Raw genomic sequence first — 24,428 nt, forward strand, 5'->3', positions numbered from 1 at the left:
TAGATTTATGTTTAAAATTATGCTGCAGAAATGAACAAATTTCAGGGATTTTTTAAAAAATGATTATTTGTGTAGTTATTTTGCTATTTTTGGGTACTTTCTTGTTATAATGCCCATTGTCTTTTTAAAATGTCCCACCTGTCCATGCTCCTCGGGGATGAGGTGGGCAGTCTGGAGCCAGAGGAGGCCCTCCTGCGCTGGTGGGCCCCCTCCAGGATCTGCTCCTCCGTGGGGAAGAGTCCCTCCATCAGGTCCATGGTGGTCATCCTGCCGCTCTGGTCCAAGATGTCCACCAGCGACTTGTCTTTCCCCATGATGTCCCGAGCCAGCTCTTCTCTCTTGGCGTCCTCCTCGAAGCGCTGAGCCCCGGCCGACTCCGTTGTCGACTCCTGCTGATCCTGAGCGGTTTGGCGGGTGTAGGCGCTGAACAGGGAGGAGGCCGGGCGCTCCGTGGTGCTCAGCGAGGGGACGCTGGCCGGCGGCCCGAGGACGCTGCTGCTCTGAGGCAGGTAGGCCCTGCCCTCTCGCTCCGAGCTGATGTCAGCGTGGACGATCCTCACGGGGACTTTCCTCACCAGACTGTTGACATCCATCTCAGCGGGGAGCTTCACATCATGTTCAGACCTGCACAGGAAGCAGGTTTCATAATTCAAGACTCAGATTATGTTATATCTATCACTGATAATTAAGGGACAATTTTTCACATCAGAATTTCACAGTTCACAATTTTTCCTTTCTAAAAACAGTAGCATCATGACAAAACCTGACATTTAAAGGGTTACAATTCTGAAAATTAAGAAATATTTGAGATTTGTGATTAGGGCTGAAAAGAATAACCCAGTGAAAGCAGAAAATTATATTTATGTATAATATCTTTTTACAGCTACAGATTTTAAAAAGGGCATTTTGCACGCAGAGCGACACGACTGAGTGAAATATTACTGCGGAGCACCGAGGGTTAAAATAATTTTGTTGTATTTAACAGGATTATGGAAAGACACTTGTAATATACATCAGAGCTACAGTTTTGTAATGAAAGGACGGCTCGTGCAGGAGAACTGCGATGGAAAACAAAGGTCACAGCAGCTGTGTGGCTTCAGCAAAATTACAGCCTGCAGTCCGATTTGCTTCAGGCCGCAGAGCAAATCCACGACAAGCACAATCAAACTGAGATCCTCCTCCCCAAATTTGACTTTTCAGAGCTGACAGAAGACAGAACTCTCACAGCTTCTCTTTTGGTTCATTTCTGCCTTTTTTGTGCTTTTTTTAGGTTAATTTAACCAAAAATTCCTCTCTTTTTTTGTTATCTCTGCCTGAAATTCCAGAAGATGTAAAACAACTTTACAGAACAAAAAATATATTAAACTGTTGTAATTCAACTGCAAAACTGCTGTAATCACAACATTTTTAAATTGTAAAATTTACTTTATCCATCTGAAAGACAAAAATAAAATGTCTACACTTCCATCACCTTCTGCGTAAAAACACATTAAATTAAAATTATTAAACTCATAATTGAAAATCTACACATTAGAAAATCATGATTATTTTAATTTCTAGTAGCTGTTATTGGTGGGTAAAAAAACTTTTTTTGTCAATTGACACAAAAACAACGTTTTTAATTAATTTTTTTAGAGTGAATATCAATAGGAACGTTCAAGTTTGAAAGTTTTTGTAAAATCCATTCTCAGGCTACACATTCATATTCATCCGAAAATCATATTCATTTTTAATTGTTTCTTTTCTGTAAAAACCTCACTAAAAACTTTATTTTTCTATTTCTATTCCCCTTATTTTAACAGTGTCGTACTATTTTTTTGGACTACAGTTTTCTTGTGTTTAAACTACATTTATCAAGTTTTCTTTATGGAAATGTCATTATTTCAACATATTCTAAATTTAAAATGATTATTTTTCGGTTCAGTGCTTTACAAAATATTACAGTAAGTTAAACACTGTTTCACTGTTTTCTGATATACGTGTTTTTGTTTTACAGTGTAGCACAAGAGGATTAATGTACCGAGGGACAATGAGAGGACTAAGCTGCTTACCTGAGCGACGAGTCGTCCTGCACGATCACCACCGGCGGTTTGTCAGTCAGTCTCTGTGGTGCAAACTGCGGCGAGGGCGACCGCGCTCGATCTATCGTGGGGAGGCAGGAGGAGAGCAGGGATGACGAGGGAGGCTGCTGCTCCTTCTCCACCTCGCTCTCTGCTCTGGACGTCCCGCCGAGGTGAGGGGAGGCGGCGGGGGCGGGGTTCTGGGTGTCAGAGCTGGACAGAGGCTGCAGCGCTGCCTGGGCGCCAGCGAGGAATTCCTGGGAGGAGGATGTGGTTTCTGGGCCTAAATGGGGCCAGGGCGGCGGCAGGAGGCCCTTGGTTTGTGGAGGCTGGGAGCCCGGGTTGGGGCTGAGGCTGCAAGGGCCGGAGGAGCGTGTGGTGTAGGCGGGGTTGGCAGCGTCTGGTCTGGGCCTGTGGTCAGCGAGGCCTGGGACCGGGCCCTCGTTCCTGGGGACCGACGGGGCCGGCTGTGGGCTGCGGTCGGGCTGGTATCGCAGCCTGCTCTCTGTTTTCGCTCTAAAGGTCAAAGAAAAGACAAAGTGCATCAGCACCTGTGAGGGAAAACAGGATTTTTTTACCGAGAGGCTTTCCTGTAATCTCTCTATTTTCCTGCTGGACTTTACTCCTGAAATGAAATGTCTTTCACTGCTGTGGTTTGATTTTAAATTCAGTCATTGTTTTTAAATGTTTCTTCTGTGTTGTATTTTTCACTTTTTCATTTATTTTTTTTTAATGTTTTTTTCTGATTTTAAGTGTAAAGCAATTTGTAATGCTGGTTTTAATAAGTACTATATAAATAAACTAAATAATGTACCTACTTTGCAAAGAAGGTTCTAACAACTATATTTCTGTTTAGAAAATATTCCTGTTGCATGTGTTGCTGCAGAAACTCTGTACTTTTTCCTTTTTCTGGATATGTATACTTTTCTTAAATGAATATATATGATTAGCATTTTAAGAGTCATTACTAGTAATTCCAACAACGAACCCACACCATCCCACCCCTCTCATCCGAGGTTAAAGAATGAAAAATAAATATAACAACCACATAACAGCATATTTATGTAAATAATCAGAATAATGACTGAAGTAAGTTTAAGAAAAAAAGGGGGATAAAAAACATTTTAAATTGAATAATAATAAAAAAATTTTAAAAAATGAATAAATACATAAATAAATGAATAAATAAATTTAAAAATGAGACAGAAAGTCCTTATATATGGGTCGCTGCAGTGTATAGTAAGCTGATTTTCAAAGCTCTACCAGCTCCAGACCTTTTAAAGATTTTTGGTGAAGTGACATCTCTAAAAAATATCTCCACAGGTTCCAAAGAGGACGGCTGAGAACACACATGGATACGTTCCATGTGCGCTCTGTGTTTTTGGGAAAAAAGTCAGGCATCAACTCAAACTCCATCGAGACAGCATGAGTCAGAACCACAGCTCTGTGCGGAAAAACAAGTGTGTGGTTTCAGCGAATCTAAAAAAAATCATTCTGCAATTCTGTGACATGTTTTTGATAGAAGCTTACTAAAATGAAGTTCACACTTTAAAACCTGGAGGGTTTTTTTTTGGTGCACTGAGATGCCTTTCACTAGCATTTATACCTCTGAAAATGGAGACAATTGCTTTGATTTTCTTAGAAACATGGGTAAAAATGCAACGAGCAATTTGGCAAAAAATGTCCTGCAAACTGCAAAAAAATGGAAGGAAATTACCCCAACATTGGCTGGGAGAAATGTGCAAAAAATAAAAAATTAAATTAAATATATGAAAAAATGTTTGCCTTTTTTTAAGGACATTTTTATGTTTGTTTTTAAATTTTAGTTTTTTCTTATTTTCAGGTATTACAAATTTCTTATTATGTTTTTATAAAATAAGTAATAAAAAAGTAATAAAAAGTAATATAAGTAAAAATGCATTTACATTGCATTGCCTCTGCAAGAAGGGTTTCTATTGAAGGCATGTTAGTATGGATGGAGATTAGTGAGTGAGGTGTTTTTAAAAGAAAACATCAGTGTGGACGTAGCCTTAAAGGATTTATAGGTGTGTTGTGCTTTTAGTGTGAAAACCAAACACAGAGATTAAATTACAGCTGAGCAGAGACAAAGAGAGAGGGGACAGGTCTGACCTAAAGAAACATTTCATATACGTTATTATTATTATTTTTTTAAACACAAACATTTACCTTTCGATAAAAAGGCTTTCTGTAACTATAATGCATCAGTGTTTCAGGGATCAAATTCTCTACCATACATGAGAGGATACAATAACACAACGGCCATTTGTTCACAGAAAACGAGGACAAGCCGGACTTTTAAAGCAACACACCCACTAAAAAGATGCATAAAGTAAAACGAGACAGAAGGAATTTGAGCATCCATTCAGCTGAGATATTTTACGATTTGCTGACACTTGTGGTTGACCATTGCATTTCCTGAAAGGTATTAATGTGACACAAAGAAACACGTCAACAAAAAGAGGAAATGTGGATTAATTTCAGCGTTGAGCTGAGAACAGATAAGTGATACACTCTCCACCCGCCGTAAATCTCCTGTACCTGCACACACACTTTTGTAAATCTGGGTGTAGTTTACTTCAGAGTCTCCTCAACATGAGCTCCAAAGACTGGAGATAAGGTTGGGAAGAGAACTACTGTGACAGAAAATGATATTTTCCTTTCAGCTCAGGAAACAGGAGAAACAGAGACGCGTTTTCTGTTTGAGTGGTGTGAAGAAATCTCACCACTCAAATACTAAAAAATTGCAATTTTAAAGACAAAAGCCTGGAATAACACCCAGACATAATACAATGCATGTTTGCATGGGTTTCAATAGCGCATTGTTTGCACTTGAATGTAAAAACTTTTTTTAAAGTGTATGTTAGACAAAAATGGTGCATTCTGGTAGATGAAGGTTTTCTAACTCTTGAGCAAAAACCATTTTTTCTGGTCATGGAGCACCAATTTAAAATGTATTAAAATGTCTTTTTACTGCATAGTCTAATTTTATGAAAGGAACATATTTCCTAATTTGTTTATTCCCTTGTCCATTTGACCTGTTTTTGATTTTTATTTTTTTTTAACAGTCCAGATTTCATTATTTTTAATCTCTGTTGTCTTCTGTATTTTCTTAACTGCATAATCTTTTATATGTGCAAAGAAACTAAATCTCACCTGTAGGCGTTCTGCTGGCTGTGAGAGTCTCTCCATGGTGAAGGAATATTCTGCAAAAAAAAGTAAAAGGCTTTTTCACTTAATTCTGTAAATTCATTTATGAGCTCTTGGCTTAACCCTTTGGCACCTGAAGCAACATCAGTTTTCTCATGCTGCTTTAAGTCTTGGGAAAATTGGTGCAATTTCTTTCAAAAACATGGGGAAAAAGGCCATGGGCAACTTGATCATAAATGTTTCAAAAACTGCAAGGAATTAGTAGATTTATAAAGTTATTTAGAATTCATTTTATCATATTAATAATTTTAAAAGCAAGAATAAAGAAAAAGCTAGGGAAAAACAATTTCAATTTTATTATTATTCTATTACATATTTTTTTCTTTTTCTCTCTCTTTTTTTTGAACTAATTTCCAGGTCATTTTTATGTACTTTTTACTAATTTCTTGCTAATTTGGGGGTAATTTCTTCTTTCATTTCATGTTAGAAGAACAGACTCATGATCCGCCACTATGGCTCACCTGTGTGTAGAAGTCTGCAGAGGGAGACGATCGGGATCTCTCGTGGACGCACACCGCCTTCTCCTCTGCATCTGCGTCCAGGATGTTCTCCGCTGAGTGGTACCTCCCTTGCGTCTTGGCCTCGGATGACTTCTTCTGCTTGTTCCACGTGGCCTGGTACTCAGCGAAGGTCCCGAGCCTCTGCTGCTCCAGTAAGTCCTGCTTACGTCCTGGGCTAAGGTGTCTGGGGTCTGTGGATGGGCGAGCCTCCTCTGGCTCTCCAGAGGGTGTTCTTTCTTTCCCACCAAGGTCTGCGTTTAAGTTTGAACCCTGACTGGATTTTGGCACAGGCCTGGAAAAAGCTGGTTTGGCCTCAAAGAACCTCCTCCGTTCTCCAAAAGACCCCGTTTGAGGTTCTCCCTCGACTCCGACTTTGTCCATCTTGTCCGGCTCTGAGAAGGAGTGCATCCTCTTGGCTAAGGGGAAGCGCTTACGTCCTCTGACACGTCCGTTAGAGGTTTTAACAACCGGTACCTCTGGTCCAAGAGGCTCCAGGTCCCGTCTTTGGAAGGAGGTGGCCTGGAGGACCCTGGCCTGCGCCTCCTTCAGGTGATCCTTGTAGGTGTTGGAGAAGGAGACACCAGAAGAAGTCTTTGTGGATCTCCACTCCTCTGCCTCCTCATCCTCGGCTTCACATGTCAAGGTCGCGGCGCTGCGGCTCTTTTGCAGCTGGGCTCGCTTCTGCTGGATCTCATTGCGGAGCGTGGTCGCGTAGCGGTCGCTGCGGCGGTTAGATTTCGCACCACTGGCCGCCATGGCATCACCGGCATCCTGGGTAGCTGCCGGCTGCCTCATTGCCAGACTTTGACTCTCCTGGGCGAGGGAGTGCAGGAGCGGGGTTATCAGACGGGAAATTCGTTGATCCTCTTGGGGCACCCATGGATCTTGATGCCTGGAAAGACCGACCTTATGATCAGTAGTCTGATGTGTTGGGAAGTGGCTTTTTATGTCATTAGCATTCCCTTCACCTCTCTTTGCAGCATCTTCTGGGCTGCGGCTTCGAGCAGAGAGTTCAGATGTTTGGTGGTCATAATGTAGACCATTCCCTAGATGGGATTGCCCACTGTGTTCCTTATTTTCACTGTAAGGCAGCTGGGACTGAGGTAGAGAGTATTTTGTCTTTATGTTAGTCTTAAGGGAACTTGGGAAGCCTGGTTCATTGCTGTTTGCCCAGTGGGGTTTCTCCGTCTCCTCCCTCCGACCCTCCACTCTGCCCTTTCTGCCCTGGTGTTCGGCAGGCTGAAGCGAATGCTGGCCTGCCGGGCCATAGTACCTGCTGTGACCCCCATTCTCCAGATTTGCAGAGATGGATGCTGTGGAGTGTCGGACCTGTTTGCGGCTGAAGGCATTTGTGGGCAGATCCTGGAGGCTGCGGTAGTAGCTTCCTACGCTCTGGATCTTGGTGGGAGGAGCTGTCCTGGTCTGCAGGTAGAAGGTGCTTTCATCACTATACTGCCGCTGGTGGGCGGGGAGTTTGGTGTACTGAGATTGTCGGACGTCGTTGCTGGACAGGGAGAAGAGTTTGTTGGGGTGCAGCTGGTTGTGATTGTAGTCAGCGGCCATGTTGGGGTGGAGGAAGTCTTTGGTGGGCAGGGGGTTGAAGCTACGTCTGGCCTCTGGGGTTTTCTCCTGAAGAGATCTGAGGCCGTTCTGGTTGTTGCCTTGGCTTTTTGCCGGCCCTTCAGAGTAAGGGAACACCTTTGTGGCGGCAAAGCTGTCGCTGCGCAGGGGTGGAGGTGGCGGAGGAGGAGACTGGGACTTCTTCTTCTCTGGTACCTGCCACACTGGGCCGATGCTGGGTCTCCCTGCGATGGAAACCCGAGATGCAGGATGCTCTTCCCAGCTTCCGTTCCCCACCTGCAGGTACCTGTGCCGCTCCGCCTGCTGAGGCCCTTCACTCTGAGGGCCCTTGAAGAAAATATTTTCGGTGCTGGTGCCCTTCTTATCAGGTGTGCCGGCATCGTGAACGGGAGGGCTGGTGCTCGAAAAACAGCTGAACCCAGAGTCTCTTTTGCCTCCTGGTCCGCTGAGCGACTCGGCGCTGCTGATGTATTTATTCGGGGAAAGACGACCTGGAGGGAATGGATGAGAGGGACGCTCCAGTCTCTCCATGTTGCTCACTGAGCTGAACTGGCTGGTTATCTGACGCTGGGCGCTGTGGTCCGCTTGATTGGACGACTCTTTGGGCCTGAGGATATATAATAAGAATATCCTTCAAACACTACCATCAGATGAGAAAAAAACTGCAGTATCATCAGAGAATTTCACCAGGAAGCGACCCTCTTTAGAAGTCCTTCAGATGTCAGTGTAAATTTCAGCCCTGAAAGAAGCAAAAAGAGAACGCACCTCGCTTCATGTTTTGGCTGCCAGACTGGTGCTGGGGCGACCTCGCGCCCGGCCGGCTCGGACTCCTCTTCCGTCAGCTTGGAGGAGTGCCAGGAATGAGGCCGCGAGCCCGGATCATTCTTCCTGCACGGCAGAGAGGCAACACTTTACACAAGGGAGCACGAGGCATTTCAGCTGCAGAGTGCAATGACTGAACTTTTTTTAAAATGTTTTTTGGCAGGGTGAGGTGTTAATTTAAATCACAGACTGTATACAAAAATAGAAAACATGTGCCGCGAGAGGAAAAAATCAGAATTGGGTCAATTGAACCATGTAGCATAAATCCAGCCAAAGTCCATGTACAAATATCGATGTAGCCCCTATAGGCTGGGCAGGTGGGGTGTTGGACTGGACAAACAAATGCAGGACTTTCACTCAGGAGACTGGTATTCGTGTCCTGAAGTCAAAATTTAAATATTTAATGCCAAACCATGATGTTTTATCTTCTACCAGATCATTTTGTAGCGGAAATGTGACCATGTCACATATATATGTGTGTGTGTGTGTGTGTGTGTGTGTGTGTGTGTGTGTGTGTGTGTGTAATATCATCCATACTTTGGTAGGAACCCAAGAAATCACTGTACTTTCCACTTTGCTTACACTAAATCTGCACGTACCCTTTGAAGCGGTTTTTCCTGGAGAGCATGTTGAAAAAAGAAAATAATCATTAAACATCCTGATTCAACACAACATGTTGAACCACAGGAAAAATATTTTCATGACACCTAAACATGAAAACTAAAAACTCATGCGGTAAACGTCAATGAGCTCAACTTCAGGACACAAAGAACAGCTACAGGATGTTTGGTTTGGAGAAGTAGCACCACAAGGACAAAAAATAAAACGAAATACAGAGGAAGGAAGGAACTCATCACATTGTACAAACACGATGACCAGACGCGATCACTACCATCGAACACAACCGGCACGTGGCCGGCTGACGGTACCTCATAGAACTCCGCAAAATCTTAGTGAGGAAGCTCCTCGCCACATGAACCTCGGTTTCTGACGGCATTGTGCGCGGTGATACAACATCGACCATTTCAGCTTTGATAGGCAGCCAGAAAAGGAAGGAGGGAAATGAAAAAAGGGAGGACGACACGCCAGAATCGAATGTTAACAAAAGAGAAGACGTCACATACAACCTTCTTTTTGAGGCAGAAACAGGAAACCAGAGAGAGTGAAGACATCGGTTTCAGTCCAACACTGGAGGAGGGGGTACATATGAAATTTGTAACACTCACAGACGTAAGAAACCATAAACACAAATCTTCAGCTTTTCAAGTAATAATCCCCAAAACGTGATCAATTTCCCACAAACAAAATAGCAGCTGCCTACTGCAAACATAATACGAGATTTCCTGCAAATGTCCCGAAAAAACATCTGTCTTACAGAAAAGACATCTATACTACATCCAGAAAGACATCTGTATAACGTCCAGAAAAGACATCTGTATAACGTCCAGAAAAGACATCTGTATGACGTCCAGAAAAGACATCTGTATGACGTCCAGAAAAGACATCTATGCTACGTCCTGAAAAGACATCTATGCGATGTACGTCATATAGATGTAATGATATCTCAAATATGTGCAGGAAATTTCGTATTATGTTTGTAGTCGGCAACTGTTATTACGTTTTTGGGGTTTTTACATAAAAAGCTGCAGATTTTTACTACGTTTGTGCTTTATTAGGTTTGGGGGTGTTACAGACCTCTACCAGAAAAATGTCAACGTTAAAGGAAAAGTACACCCAAACAGTTACCAGGATTCAAACCTAAAATAAAAAAATCACATAGTGTAATAAAATTTCTTCATATTGTTCGTCCAAAGTAATCCAAGTGTCCTGAAGCCCCAACATGCAAAGTTGTTTTAAAAAATTGTCACTAACGCCACGTTTTTAGTCATATTTTGCACTGTAGCTTGTAGCTCCTCATGTGGGACTCTTTGTGCATCATCCATAAAATCTGTTTTTGTGTCACTAAACAAAAATGTGCGCAGCCTCACAAATAAAGGGCATTAGAAAAGAGAAATGAAACTCATTTCATATGTCAGCGAAACGAAAGACCCATCAAATCTGCATTTACTATTCTACATTTATATTCTAGCAAGTTTTAACCATCAATACCAGATCAGCTTAGCACACAGGGATCTTTGCTTTTTTGTTAATTTATATAAAACATAATATATATAAACCATTTTATAACTGATGACCCTCAATGTTTGCAGTTTATATAAAAGCGACTGGCTGTTGGATGCAGCCTGTGAGCCGTCTCTTATTGTGAAGGGCTGTCACAACAGGAGAGGGGGACAGATCTGTCACAGCCATATGGCCCGGGCAGAGCTTAGCTGCTTAGCTTTGAGAAAAATTAGACGGACGAGAGTCGGATCCACAGGTTGTCCCCCCAGTTTCCAAAGGTGCAAAATAAAAAATAAAAGCTCTGAGGAGGACAAACTATGTTGCAATAATTCGAATTCCCAAATTCAGATGTCAGAGCGCCGTGAAATATCTCATCCAGAAGAGACTTCAGAGGCGTGGATTGAAAATTTAACCCCGGCAGGTCAAGATGGAGACGCCGCATTCTTTCAGCGCAGGAATGCAGGGAGGGATATCTTCGCCTCAACTGGGGCATCTCTGCTCGCCATCTCCCAGGAGTCTGAGAGCCGCCTGCAGCGCAATAAAAACCGCGTGGCCCCGTCTCTCTAACAACACTTCATCTCTGATTTCTTTACTGACGCTAGTTTGTCGCAAATAATCCCTTAAGGGACAGAAATACATTTGGTGCTAATCCTGTAGAGGTGTTGTGGTTTGATGATTTAAAAAAAGTGAAGGTGTATAAAATTAGGGAAATAAAGAAAGAAACCAAAAGTAAAAGTAAAACTAAAAAGATCAGTGGCTGCAGATAAAATGTATCTGTATATCTCCATAATCTCCATATATGTTTCGCTACTTACTCCACATTATTTACTTATTATTCTGTTTAAAATGAACATCCAGTACCACTTTGTACCAGTATTATTCTGGGACATGCATTCAAAATATCTGGAAATTTATATATATATATATATATATATATATATATATATATATATATTTTTTTTTTTTTTTCTTTTCCTCGTACTTTTTTTTTTACAAATTATTTTCTAATTTTTCAGCTATGTCTCATCAAATGACTTGTTGTTTTGAAAGAAAGCAAACCAATTTGCACATTTTCAAAGGCTTAAAAAAGGAAAAAGACCAAAGTGTGATTGAAGGGCAAAAAAATACTGCAAAATAAAATAAAATAGTTAGGAGTAATTCTCTCTGATAAAAAAACAAACCAAAGTATCTACAAAAGCTCTTCTTCGTTTATTCCGAACAAATGAAAACTGTAAAAATGTGGGAAAAGCCTTGTGAGGGAACTGTGATGTACATCGTTGTTAAAATGCAAACCTCTGCTCAGAGTCGCCTCAGAGCGAACTCCTGCACAAAGGAAATGCAAATGTCACTGTTTCTAAAGCGCTGAGGGTCTATTGTCAGGGGATACAGCTGCTCTGACACAGATACTCCACCGGGGAGGAGACGCCGCCGCTCACTCCCGGGACATACGAGCCGCACCGAGGTCACTCAAGAAAAGAGCTGACGTGAAACTAAAACACAGCTGACCCACTTGGCTGCAAATACATCTGCCATCGAGAGGAAAGACATGATGAAGAAATAGATTTTCTAACTTAAAAGCTCAAGAAAATGTGATTTATATTAATCAGGATCCTTCATCAAAAATACTGAAGACTCATGAAGAAAACTCTTCTTATTGAGCATTGTTCAAATAGTGATCCATGGTTGTTTATCTAGCAGCTATTCAGGCCCCAAACAAGATTATTTTTTAGCAATTTGTCTTTTTTTCAGTCGATTTGCAAACCCTGCATTTAGGTTTTTTAAGGACTTGTGGCTGTTTTTCCAGCAACTTTTTAAACTCCAAACGAGGGTGTTTTTTTAGCAATTTATGGCTGTTTTTTCAGCGGAGTTGTAGGCCCAAATCATGCAACACCAACATCTTCAGCAACCTGTGGCAACATTTCCAGCATCTTTTCAGGCCTCAAATGCAGGTGTTTTTTAGCAAACTGTGGCTGTTTTTTTCTGCAGCTTTTTTTAGCACCAAACATGGGTGATGTTTTATCAGTTCATGGCTGTTTGTCAAGAAGCTTTTAGGCCCAAAACGTGGGTGTTTTTTAGCGACTCTTGGCTATTTACAATGGCTTTATAGATACCAAATATGGTTGTTTTTTTAACGACTCATGGCTCTTCTTCCAGCGGCTTTTGAGACCCCAAAATTGGGCCTTTTCTTTTGCAAACTGTTACTTTTGCCAGAAGATTACTAGGCACCAAACATGGTTTCATGTCTTCGTACCCCATGGCTTTAAAGCAGCTTTTTAGACACGTGTTTACTTTAGAAATCTATGGCTCCATATCAAGCGGCTTTTCAGGCCCCAAACATGGGTGTTTTTTTTAGCAAACTATGCCTAATTTTTTAGCAACTCTTTGAGCCCCAAAATGAGGGAAATTTTTAGTGCTCATGGCTTTTTAGGCTTCAAATGTGGGTTTTTCTTTGGGACCTGTCACTGCTTTTCCAGCAGGAATAAAGCAACATTTTTACAGAGGCATCACTGTTTTTCCAGCAGGGATTCTTAGCCTGAAAACTGCGTAATTCAAGTCAAAACATGATCTTTTGTGAGCCCAAAATGTGTGTTTTGCATCCAAACATAACCGCATGTTACCACAATGCTGCTAAAACTGAAAGTCTCACGTACATGAATGGTTTGAATAAACATGAACTATGTTTGTGCCTCGTGGGTGGCTGATCGACAGAAAATTATTTGACAAAAACTCGGATTAAAATATGATTGATTAAGTGATTTAGAGAGCAAAAATGTACAATTTCTGGTTCTGGTTTCTAAACGTGAGTATTTTCATTGTTGTATTTTGTTGTAAAATGAATATCTGTGAGTTTTGGACGGTTTGTTAAACAAAGCAAGACATTCAAAGTCATCAGTTTGGGTTTTGGAAACTTGTTATGGGCCTAAATGATATATCGTTAAATCAAATGAAATATTAATAGAAGATCTGACAGTTAAAACAGGAGGTGGCTCAGAAAAACACAACTAAAAAGTCAGATTATGAGCACATTTCTGCCAAAACCTCAATGGTATTCAGTGATTTCTCACTATGATTGAGAATTTAAAACGTATTTTATAAGAAACTGCCAGCCTGTGAGCACAAATACCTAAAACAAGCAGATTTTTATTATCAACAACAGGCTGACAAAAACAACCCTACACAGAGACTCTAGCTCACTTGTGCTTCTCTTAATGAAATGAAACGGAGCAACAACGTGACAAGAAAACTCGGTAACTCACCAGCTAGCTTGAATAGTTCTGACTCGTGTTTGAGTTCATGAGGAAACTTCGGCCTCACTGCTTCACAGCCGGCTCCGTCACAAACACAGAAAAAACAGACGCGCTCTGACACGACAACTCCCACCGGTCTGACAGAGAGGAGCGCTCTGAGGAATCTGGGAACTCCAGGTCCTCCTCCTCCTCCTCCTCCTCCTCCTCCTCCTCCTCCTCCTCCTCCTCCCAGTATGGACACAAACACACTCCACCTTGTGCTGCAGAGGAGATTTCCTCAGGGATTATAAAGGGGGATTTGAGGCGAGGGGGGGGAGGAGTTATTGTCCTGCACGGCGTCCTTGCTGTAATCTAGTGTTTGGGCTGCAGGTTGTCGGCCTGCAGAGCCGCCGGGGCTGATGGGAAAGTAAAATCAACTGGACGTGAACGCCACAACAGCAGAAAGTTTGTCACAAAGCAGAGAGATCAACGATTCAGATCTAAATTTCAACACTGTCCCCAGATACCAACTGTCCATGAGCCTAAAATGAGGCAGATACAGAAATAATAACTTTGTGCTGCAGAAATATCTGATGCAAATTTTACATAGTGCCCAAAAGTGATATTACATCGTCCGGGTCAGCGTTTCGACCTGACGTCGTCCAGCAGCGTATCATGCAAATGCAATATTGCATACCGTCCAGCCTTCTGGCCGTCCGCCGTCGTAAAATAACACTGAACGTTTCTGCATTCTTAGCCGACACCGTCAGGCGGAGTATCATGTGGATGCGAAGTGGCTTTTGGCGTCGGGATCATACACCGAACGCACTGTAAAAAAACCCCAAAAACCTTTGACAACTTTGGAATGAGAGCGGGCTGAATTATAAGGCACCAAAGGTTTGCAGACGCGGATACTGAAGACAAGTTTCTCATTGTTTTCTTTTTTTGTTTTTGGCGAGGGACTGTATCCAGACTCACTGGCAGGAGTCGACGGATTATCGGCCTGGCTGATTATCGGCCCATATTTGGCATTTTGCCGATGATCTGTATCAGTGTTTTATTTTAATGATCACCACTAAAATTAATTAATAAAAAAGTGTGCGTATTACACTCAACCAACACGAGCGGCAGTTTACAATACATGCAGAGAAAGTGTCAGCAACGGCATTTAAACAACGTTTTGTGTTGGAGTTTGTTTCTAAATAGTTTCATTTTTACTGTAAATGCATATCGGTTCCAAATAGTGATTATTGGTCTCGTTAAGTACTAATAATTGGATTAAGCCCTGAAAAAACAATATTGGTGGACTACTACTTATTGGCAAACATCTTCATTTCTGTCTCAGAGATCTATTATCTCTGCAGTGGCCCCGACGTTACATTTTTGACATTTTAAACTTGGCTCTGACTCTCAGATTTTGATAGTGGAGCACCTCTGAGACTGTTTTTGCCCCGTTATCGGGCTGGCATCTGATACCTGCGTTCGCCACACATTTTATCACGACTCGACATTTCACAACGCTGTTTTTCTGCTGAAGATCTGCCTCAGTGTCCTTGTCAGGAAACACATTGCAGACAGGAATGTTTGGCCCGAGTCCACGTCTGTTTTGAGAGATACCAGCCAACGTGAGGCCGAAGGGGAGGCAAACGCCGAGAGACGACTGAAAAACTCCTCCGCTGAAGAGGAGATGCTGCAAACTCTCAACACACAAATCATGCGTGTTTGAAGGGGAGTCAGCGCTCAGATCCTCCTCTGAGTCAGCTGACATACAATCACCCAAAATTTTAGTTAGTAGGACAAAGGTGACGTTTGTAATTAACTGACGTGCAGCGAGATATTTAGTCCAAACAGCAGCAGCAGCCCGTGGGGGCCGATCTGACCCCGCTGAGCTCTAAACACGAGCACACAATAGAAAGTGCCGGCGTCATCACAGCTGGGCTTATCGATGTGTCACCGCCTGCACCGACCACAAAAAACAAAACACAAAGAGACGCAGAATAAAATGTACCGGAGGGGAGCTTTAACACTACGCAAACCTGAAGATGAGCTGCAACATCTGGATCTGTTCTCACCACATCTGCACTGATGGCAAGAAAGTAACGGGCTTTTTAAAATATAAGCCTCACCACAACTGGCTGCATAAACTGAGGCTAAACTGAGGTGTGTATATATATATATATATATATATATATATATATATATATGAATTGATATCAAGACAACAATGGTATGCAAAAAAAGAATGTTAAATATATAATCTTAAATGATGGAGAAAAAAAATAGATAAAAAATATATATATAGAGCGAAGAATTTTCTTAAGAAAATAATGGTCTTTTTAAAAAAGATATTATCCGAACTATTAAAGAAAATAATGGTCTTTAAAAGAATATGAACTGATATAAAGTATGGAATAAAAAAACATCCAAATGATAAAATAAAAAAATATTTCAGCAGGGTATTTTTTCTAAATTCAGTTTACTAACAAATTTTTTTAGGTATTTCTTTGTCACCTTTTCCTGATTTGTTGTTGGTATTTGCCTTTCTTCCACATGATTTTCAAAGAAATTAAATGACTTCACTTCAAAGTGTCCGAATGCTTGTGAAAGTCATCTGAACGCAGCACGAGAAAACAAAAGTCTATCCCGGTTTTGAAGTGTGGAAAGAGTTCATAAATGGCACTTGTTGCACATGAACAAATGTCTAATGTCTGTGTGTGTATGAGAGGGACGACAGGGTTAAACAGATATTCTGCCTTTTAAATTCACACTGAGCATCTGCAGGTGGACACAGAGATTTACTGGCAGCATCAGTGTACCTGCACTAACATCTGTCCATTTCCAACCTTCAGGGAAATCTTGAGCACGTTAAAAACATTTTTCTTTGTAAACTTACAGCTGATATTAAAGTCTGCCCTGCCGTTATCTCAAACTCAGTCCCCGCTTCAAGGAAATCAAATGATTGAATCAGAAAAAGAGAAACACAGGTGGAGGGAAAGAGGAAGTACCTGAGAGCGAAAATCTTCTATCTTCTAAAACATGTCCAGAGAAGAGGGGACGACCAGCGGACAGGAGCGTCCACTCCAAAGCCCCTGAAAACAATGAGCTCTGCTGATATGGCCTATCCCACTAAGCAACTCACCTAGGCAACACGGGCCGTACCACTCCTCCTGCACACAGGGGAGGACGGCGGGACAAAAGCAGCTCTGAGGGCGACTCGGCGACCTCTCAGAGTGAGTTTTTTGCTCTCCCCTCTCAGCACGAGCGCGGCGTTTGCTCTGCAAAGACGCTCAGAAGAGGAGCTCCTTCAGCAGAAGCAGGTTTGTAAAAACGCTCAGAGGGTCCACCTTTTCCCCGCCGATGACTCGGCCCACTCTGCAAAGCCGAGCCCACGCCTGTGGCTTTGCAACGAGTAATTGGATTCAGGCTTTAAGACTCTGTTGCCATTTGCCAGAGAGCATATAATTCTGACAGGACGGGGCATCAGTCACACATGCAGCAAAAAGGCTTTGGGTTATTCTGGTAGAGAGGCCCGAAATAAATTAATTATACACTTTTTTTTCAGTGTTCAGGTGCAGTTTTTTGTCTGACTCCTCAGTTTACATGCACAGTTTAGTTGAGCTATGGTTATAGCTCGATGAGGACATTTAACTCTCCTTAACCCAGTATAAAAACATATATATATATTATATTTTTTCTTCAACAAAATTTTAAATATAAAATTATTCAACTAGAAATACAATTCTCTCGACATTCTCCCCTAATTTTCTGAATCATTTTCCGTATCATCATCTCCTCTTTTCTACATCTAATTTTTACACATATCCATGTCACCTTTTACTAACTTGTTGAAATTTGTGGGACGTTTCTTGCCACTTGTCAGTTTACATGCACAGTTTAGAAGAGCAACAATTATAGCTGAATTAGGACATTTAACTGTCCTTGGCCTCCTTTCAGCTAAATGCAAAAATATATATATTTTATTCATACTTAAAATATGTTACAAAAAACAGAATCAAATATATAAAAGGATTTAAAAAATATTTTCTGAACTTTTAAAGGTAATTTTTGGTTAGTTTTGTTATTTGTTTTTTACTTTTTTTATTTTCAGGTAATTTGCTTGTAATGTTTTTGCTAATTTTTGGGCCATGTCTTGTTAAGTTGCTCATTGGCTTCTTCCCATGTTTTTAAAAGAAATTCAATAATTTTACTCAGGTTTCAATTCATTTTTCTTGCTGCATTCAGATGCCTCTCAAAAGCTATTTGACTCTAAGAAACCTGAACAAATTGGTTTCTTTTTTTCTTTTTTTTAAGTTGGGGAAAAAGGCAAAAAATTAGACAAGATAAAATATTTATTATTAAATATCTGCTAATTTAACAGTAGTAGAAAAGAAATGGATTTTGTTCTGAAAGTAGATATTTTTTATTTTACACAAATTCAGGATAAATATGTAGCTGAAAAAATCTTATAAAATACAGAAAAAATAATATTATTTTCTTGTAGCTTTTTAAAAATGTATCACTATCTTTTGAGCCATGTCATATCTTGTCCCTTGTTGCCTTCTCCCAATTTTTAAAAAAAAAAAATTAAATACTTTTTCTCATATTTCAAAGAGTTAAGCCACCTGAAAAAAATCAGTAACAGTTTAAGAAAGGCCTATGCTATATTTAGAATATTTTCACTGAATACTTTATCACTAAACCTCAGAAGCATGGAAATAATTCAGAATTAAGTTGCTTGAATGGAGTCACTATATATATGGAGATGATGTATCCTTCCAAAAAATCTTCTTCTTTTTTTTAACATTTGGTTATTATAACTGACTGTATTTGGTCCCACAAAAAACCCACATTGGACTCAAACCTCCACAAGGTGGAGCTGAATCCTTCACAGGATCTTTGTCTGGAGACTGAGAACTGACACACTGCTGCAAAATGTTTCAGTCTGAAACTGTCAAACACTGACACACTGCTGCAAAATGTTTCAGTCTGAAACTGTCAAACACTGACACACTGCTGCAAAATGTTTCAGTCTGAAACTGTGAAACACTGACGCACTGCTGCAAAATGTTTCAGTCTGAAACTGTCAAACACTGACGCACTGCTGCAAAATGTTTCAGTCTGAAACTGTCAAACACTGACGCACTGCTGCAAAACTTCTAAAAAGGTCTCAAAATTGTGTGGCTTTTTCCATGGTGACCACAAACCAACTTTTAATGGAAACTGAAAAATTAACCCTTCGAAAACAGAGAAAATTGGCTTAAATGCTTTCAAAAACATGAAAAACAAGCAATGAGCAACGTAAAAAAAGACCTTAAAATTAGCAGGAAATTGGCAAAAATACCTGAAATAAGTCCCCCAAAAATAAATACATAGAAAAAATATATAAACCAGGAAATTACCTCAAAAAAGTGAAAGTATAAAAATAATATGAATAATAATAATATTCATTTCTGGTTAATATAATAATTATAAATATAGTTGTCTTGAGTTTTCCCGTTAGCTTTTACATAATTTTATAATGACTCTCTCTTTTTTAAAAAGTTAATTTTTAGGTTATTTTCTTCTCACTTTTCACTTATGTTTTAGCAGTTTATTGAACATTTCATGCCAATTTGGAAAATGGGAAACAGTGAAGAATGACACCCATAAATAACACAGTGCATGTGTTCATGCTTTGATGGCTGCTGCTTTTGCTTTTTTTTGCACTTAACAGTCTGAATGTAACAATTCAGTTTCCACAGTGCATTTTAAATTTAATGTAGGAGCTGAGCTTGAAAAAGACAAAAATACACAATCTGGCCAAAAATGTAAGCCACATGCATGAACACAGCCAAAATTACTAAAAAAAAATGCAAAATGCTGCCACAGACGCATTAAAAATATCCCACCTAAGCCTCCCACTCTTCTGTTAAATAAAAAAGTCTTTATGACTGATGTATCAAAAGCAACCACTAAAACTGTAGAAAAATATACTGCACGGCCTGCAGGTTAAACTGGGCTGAAGGTCGGCCCCTCCTGCCGCCCAGTGCCACCACAGTCAGTGTTGCTGGTCTGAGTCTGCTGAGGTTTGGTGGGTCAGCAGCTGACGGAGGAGACTCCTCTGTGTCTCATGTCAGAGTCATTATCTGCTCTCTGAAATAACAGTGCTGGCTGCAGCTCCACTGCCTCCACAATAAAAGCTTTTGTTTCAGCCTTTAGAGGCAAACAAGCAGCGAGGGGCCGCGGCCCCCCGAAATCTCAGCCCGAGTCTGCGTCCGCTGACCCCTTCAGAAGAGACACTGGGCCTCAATTAAGAAACCATAAACACGTTCTCTTATTATTATTATTATAAAAACTTGCTCTTATTTTGTCATAACCCATTTATTTTTTAGATTAACCGATGTTTGATTATTTTGGATTTTGTCTCAGGTCAAAGAAAATTTCAGGTCACCGAGAACACGCTGACCAAGATAAGATAAAAACATCTCACGCAATCTTTTGCCCAGTACAAGGAAAAATAAGTCTAATATCTGAGGAAACTTTTTTTAAAAAATACCGTTTTTTAAAATAATCATAAAAATAAAATGTAATCAAATTTATATCATGTTTTGGAGTAATTATAAAGACTGGATTATTAAATTTCAGGGCTAGAGAGATACCAGTATACCTGGTACACTGACCCCAAAATACTGCAGTTTTTGGGTATTTCTAGGATTTTAGCACATTTCTAGGTTTTTCTTTCTATATTTCCTTTCCAGCTTTTGTGTCTGCTGATCGTCTGTCAGAGCACCGAAATGCGTTGTCATCTTTTGTTGGGGCTTCGACCTCTGACCTCCTAATGATTGTTAATCCAAAACTTTTACTAAATCAAAGCCAGGACCTGGTGTCAAAAAAGAAAACGCCCAAAAAACGTGAGAGCATAACAACGAAGCTCAGATTTCGTGCTCGTACCTTCGGACCACCAGGGTCAGGGTCTTATGAGAGCTCTTCACCAGACAGATGGCCTCCTGACGGGAGCCGCTGAGGCGAACGGCGTTCACGCTCACCATTTCATCACCGGCCTGGAGACAGACGGCGGCCGCCACGCTGCCCTCCTCCACCTGAACACACACAGACATCACAAATCACACACACCGTCAAAGGCCACTGAGGCTGATCTAAAGGTTCGTTTTTTCCTCGTAGTTTATTGGCCTTAATCTAAGAATTTACATTTTATTTCTAAAAAATGCATGACGTTAACCTCAGTAATTCTATAGACTATACAAGATGTTTTTAACTTCTTTGATCTCTGAAATTTTGGGCTATTTTTCTTGAAAATGTATGATTTTAAACCAAGAAATTCCAAGTTTTTTTCTGGTAAATTAATGACTTTAATTTCAGGATTTTCCTTTTTTTTCTCAAAAATGTATGACTTTGACCTCAGAAATTCTCGAGTATATTTAAGATGTTTTTAACCACTTTTTTCCTCTGATATTCCAGAGTTTTTTTTTCTTGAAAATTTCTGATTTTAACCCAAGAAAGTTTTTTTTCTCATAAATGAACAACTTTAATTAAAATAATTTTCTTATTTTCCCCCCGCAAAATTTATGACTTCAACCTCAGAAATTCCAATTTTTTATTTACTTATTTTTTTAATATAATTTCCCCTCTCTGGCTCAGTATTATTATTTTATTATTATTATTATTATTTTTCCTACAATCACTTTTAATACTCCATAGTATTAAAGACACTTGAAGTACTGACATTACATGAAGTTTGAAATTTGTTCATTTCTCTGTCCGTCAAACCAGCAGATATTTTAATAACTCATTTGGAATTAATAAATCAAATCACATATGATTTAACAGGTGTCAAAAATGACTCAAAGATGTGCAATTAAACCATTAAAACTTGGCAATAAATCAAGTAAACAAACAAAATGTGATAAAATGTGTCCAGAAACTGTTTCTATCAGTCACGTTTTAAGGTGGATGTTTCCCTCAGGATGCTATTTCATCCTCAGGTGTTGGCCGGCAACCTGAGCGCTCCGATTAAAAATGAAAGCGCCTGTAACCCGAGGTCGCTGGCGACGCAGCGCTCCGTGTAAACTATAATTCACACGAACAGCAGCAGGATAAGGCTGCTGTATGACGCATTACAGACTGAATTTTTATTATTTTTATTTATGACATTTATAATAATAATTTATTGATTGAAAACATGTTTTTTTCTTTTTTCCCCCCAAGACCATAAACATACAAACCAACAAAAGAATAGTGCACAAAAAAAGTCTCCATTATTCATAAACTAATAAATCTACATATGCCTCCTCACTCAAAAACATAACTCGTGAATACAAAACAATATATATGTGTATATATATAAACAAACAAATATACAGTATGTCATTGTAACAAAAGTCAAAATAGAATTTAATTTATACAAAATATACACTATAACATAATTATTCATTTGTGTTCTATAAATAAAATAATAATAATAATAAAAATTAAAAATTAAGTTTTTAAAAGTGTCATTATTATTGTTATTATTATGTTTTTATTGTGTTTTAATTATTTGAATGAATGTAAGCCTATCTATCTATCTATCTATCTATCTATCTGCCTATCTATCTATCTGTCTATCTGTCTAATCTCTGTAGGTAGATAAAAACGTTAACAAAAAAGGGATTTTGGGTCACATTTACGAAGATAAACTGCATTTTGATCAGGTTTTATCTTCCATACATTTACATATATTTGCACCATTAAATGAATAGGTTTTTAAAATTTGGACTCCTGAGCTTTCACCCTGCTTCTCCACATGACTGACGAAACTGCGCTGCTGTTATAAGAGTTCAAATTTTTACTCTGAGGTGTAAAATCTTACACGTCCGTGGCGTTCAGTTTAACCCTTCAGAACCTGTATCTACGTCTGTTTTGTTGTGCCGACGCCTTTCGTAAGCATTTAAACTTCTGGAGATGAAATTAGTCTATTTTTGGGGGATTTTTCACGAGGAAAATGAAATGAGCAACTTGGCAAGAGAGTCTGAAAAAATAGAAGAGTTTTTTTACTGTCAATGTAATGATTGCATGCAATCACGGTACACATGCAGGGCGGAGTATTGTTGGAAATAAAACCATTTCTTACCTTCGTGATGACCAGAGGCTCTCGGTGCTCGCTGCCCCCCCTCAGGGTGAAGCCCCAGGGTGCTTTGCCTCGGAGCAGCACCTCCACCAGCTCCTCCTCCTCCGACTTCCTCTGCTGCTCGGAGCCTCTTCTCATGTCCGCCTCCCTCCGCCACCCCATCCTCCCTGCTGAGACTCTCAGGTCGTGTCTGCAGTCCACGGCGTCCATGACTCCTCCGGATCAGTGGGCTCCATCAACATCAGCTCGCCCTGAAAGATTCAGCTATTATGTGACACCAAAAATTATGATTCAGTTTATTTTGAACGGCTCTTTTACTAATTAATGAGTCGACATAGAAGGTTTAAAAATATCCTGTTAAGCTGCACATTGACAAATTATTACTTAAAAAAACATACTTCAGCTTCTTTAATATAAATATTCTCTTCTTTGCGTTGTTTACTATGATATTAAACTTTATATTTTTAGGTTTTGGACTGCTGGCTGAAAAAAAAATTGAAAAAATTAAATGTATTATTTTCTAACTTCTTATTAACTAAATTGTTAATAATAAATAACAAAAATTCCCAAAAATAATGTTAAAGAGCAAAAAAAAAGCGTGAAAAAGCACTGAAATGTAGTGTTAAAATGTACAGAATTGAATGTAAAAAAGCACAGAAAACTAATGTGAAATGGTAAGAATATGTCAATTTAATGTAAAACAGAAACATAGAAATTAATGTGGAAAAATATTATGGCGAAAAAAATTACAAAATGCACTGAATGTACTGTGAAGAAGCACAGAAAGTTCATGTAAAAATAAAAAAGCAAGAAATGTAGTGTAAAAAAATCACAAGAATGTATGTGATAACAGTACAGCATTGTATTGGAAAAAGCACAAAAATTAATATGGAAAAGCACAAGAGGTTAATCTGGAAAAATCACCAAAAATAAGGTGGAAACAGCACAGAATTTAATTTGAAAAAATTTAACGTGATACATATTTTTAAATATATTTTTGATGATTTATTTCATATCTATGGATTCATATGTTCTAATATTTTTTATAAAACTTGTTTTTGCATCCTAGCTGAAAAAACAACAACAAATATTTGAATAAACCTGTAATATTACTCAATTAATCGCTTAAATTACATTTCATGACAAAACGTCAAAAACGTCACGTAGCTACGAAATATTACACAATATATTACTTTAGATAACGTTAATCATGATGACTTAAACGTGTTTTTATTTTTTCAGACCTTGAGGTAACTTACTTGAAAATGTTGCTCTCAGAGGAAAAAACTACAAAACTACAAAAACAAACGGCGGCGTTTCCCGCTGTGAAGCTCCGGGGGGCACGCGCGCTGCCTGAACTGGCGGTTTAATTTTGATAAGTTGACTTGAACCGTTTCTTCCAGGATATTTTCGCCCTCCTCAGCCTGGACTGAGCACTTTTTCACCGTCCCAACTCCGCAGCTCCTCTGTGACATCCCGACACCTCCACCTGCTCCTCCTGCTCCTCCCCCACCTCCCCTCAGCGTCTGCGGTGGATGATGTCATCGCGCCCCCTAGCGGCGACGTGCAACGTCATCGGGCTGTGTGGTGCCTTCAGGTGCGCCAGGTAGGTTTTCTGTCTTTCTTTCTTTCTTTCTTTCTTTCTTTCTTTCTTTTCAGCAATATATTTTTCTTTTAAATGTTTGGATTATTTAAAAGTAATGTATTTTCGTAATCTTTTGTCTTTTTTCTTACTTTTTTTCCTTTTAAATGTTGGGTGATTTTTGAAGAAAACACTCTTTCC

At 39.8% G+C, this 24,428-nt stretch overlaps 1 protein-coding gene across 5 annotated transcripts in view; it reads right to left on the minus strand.

Moving 5' to 3' along the window:
* Positions 1–24,197, minus strand: part of shroom2b (shroom family member 2b) — a 30,928-nt gene extending 6,731 nt beyond the window's left edge. Inside the window, exons 1-8 of one of the 5 annotated variants that reach the window (XM_088074695.1) lie at positions 23,905–24,197; positions 22,649–22,896; positions 20,470–20,618; positions 8,135–8,257; positions 5,750–7,976; positions 5,235–5,284; positions 2,052–2,576; positions 139–624 (exon numbers count right to left, since the gene is read on the minus strand). In XM_088074695.1, the coding sequence (XP_087930821.1) occupies positions 139–624; positions 2,052–2,576; positions 5,235–5,284; positions 5,750–7,976; positions 8,135–8,257; positions 20,470–20,618; positions 22,649–22,855 (3,767 nt within the window). In that variant the 5' untranslated portion in view covers positions 22,856–22,896; positions 23,905–24,197. Of the gene's footprint in view, positions 1–138; positions 625–2,051; positions 2,577–5,234; positions 5,285–5,749; positions 7,977–8,134; positions 8,258–8,790; positions 8,809–13,569; positions 13,709–16,544; positions 16,661–20,469; positions 20,619–22,648; positions 22,897–23,904 lie in introns of those variants that run through there. The other 4 variants (XM_088074696.1, XM_088074697.1, XM_088074698.1 and 1 more) reach the window with 4 other exon arrangements.
* Between the last annotated feature and the right edge of the window lie 231 nt (positions 24,198–24,428).

Source organism: Plectropomus leopardus, chromosome 24, assembly GCF_026936395.1.
Source record: "Plectropomus leopardus strain MGB_pleo_1.0 chromosome 24, ASM2693639v1, whole genome shotgun sequence".
NCBI classification, from domain to species: domain Eukaryota; kingdom Metazoa; phylum Chordata; class Actinopteri; order Perciformes; family Serranidae; genus Plectropomus; species Plectropomus leopardus.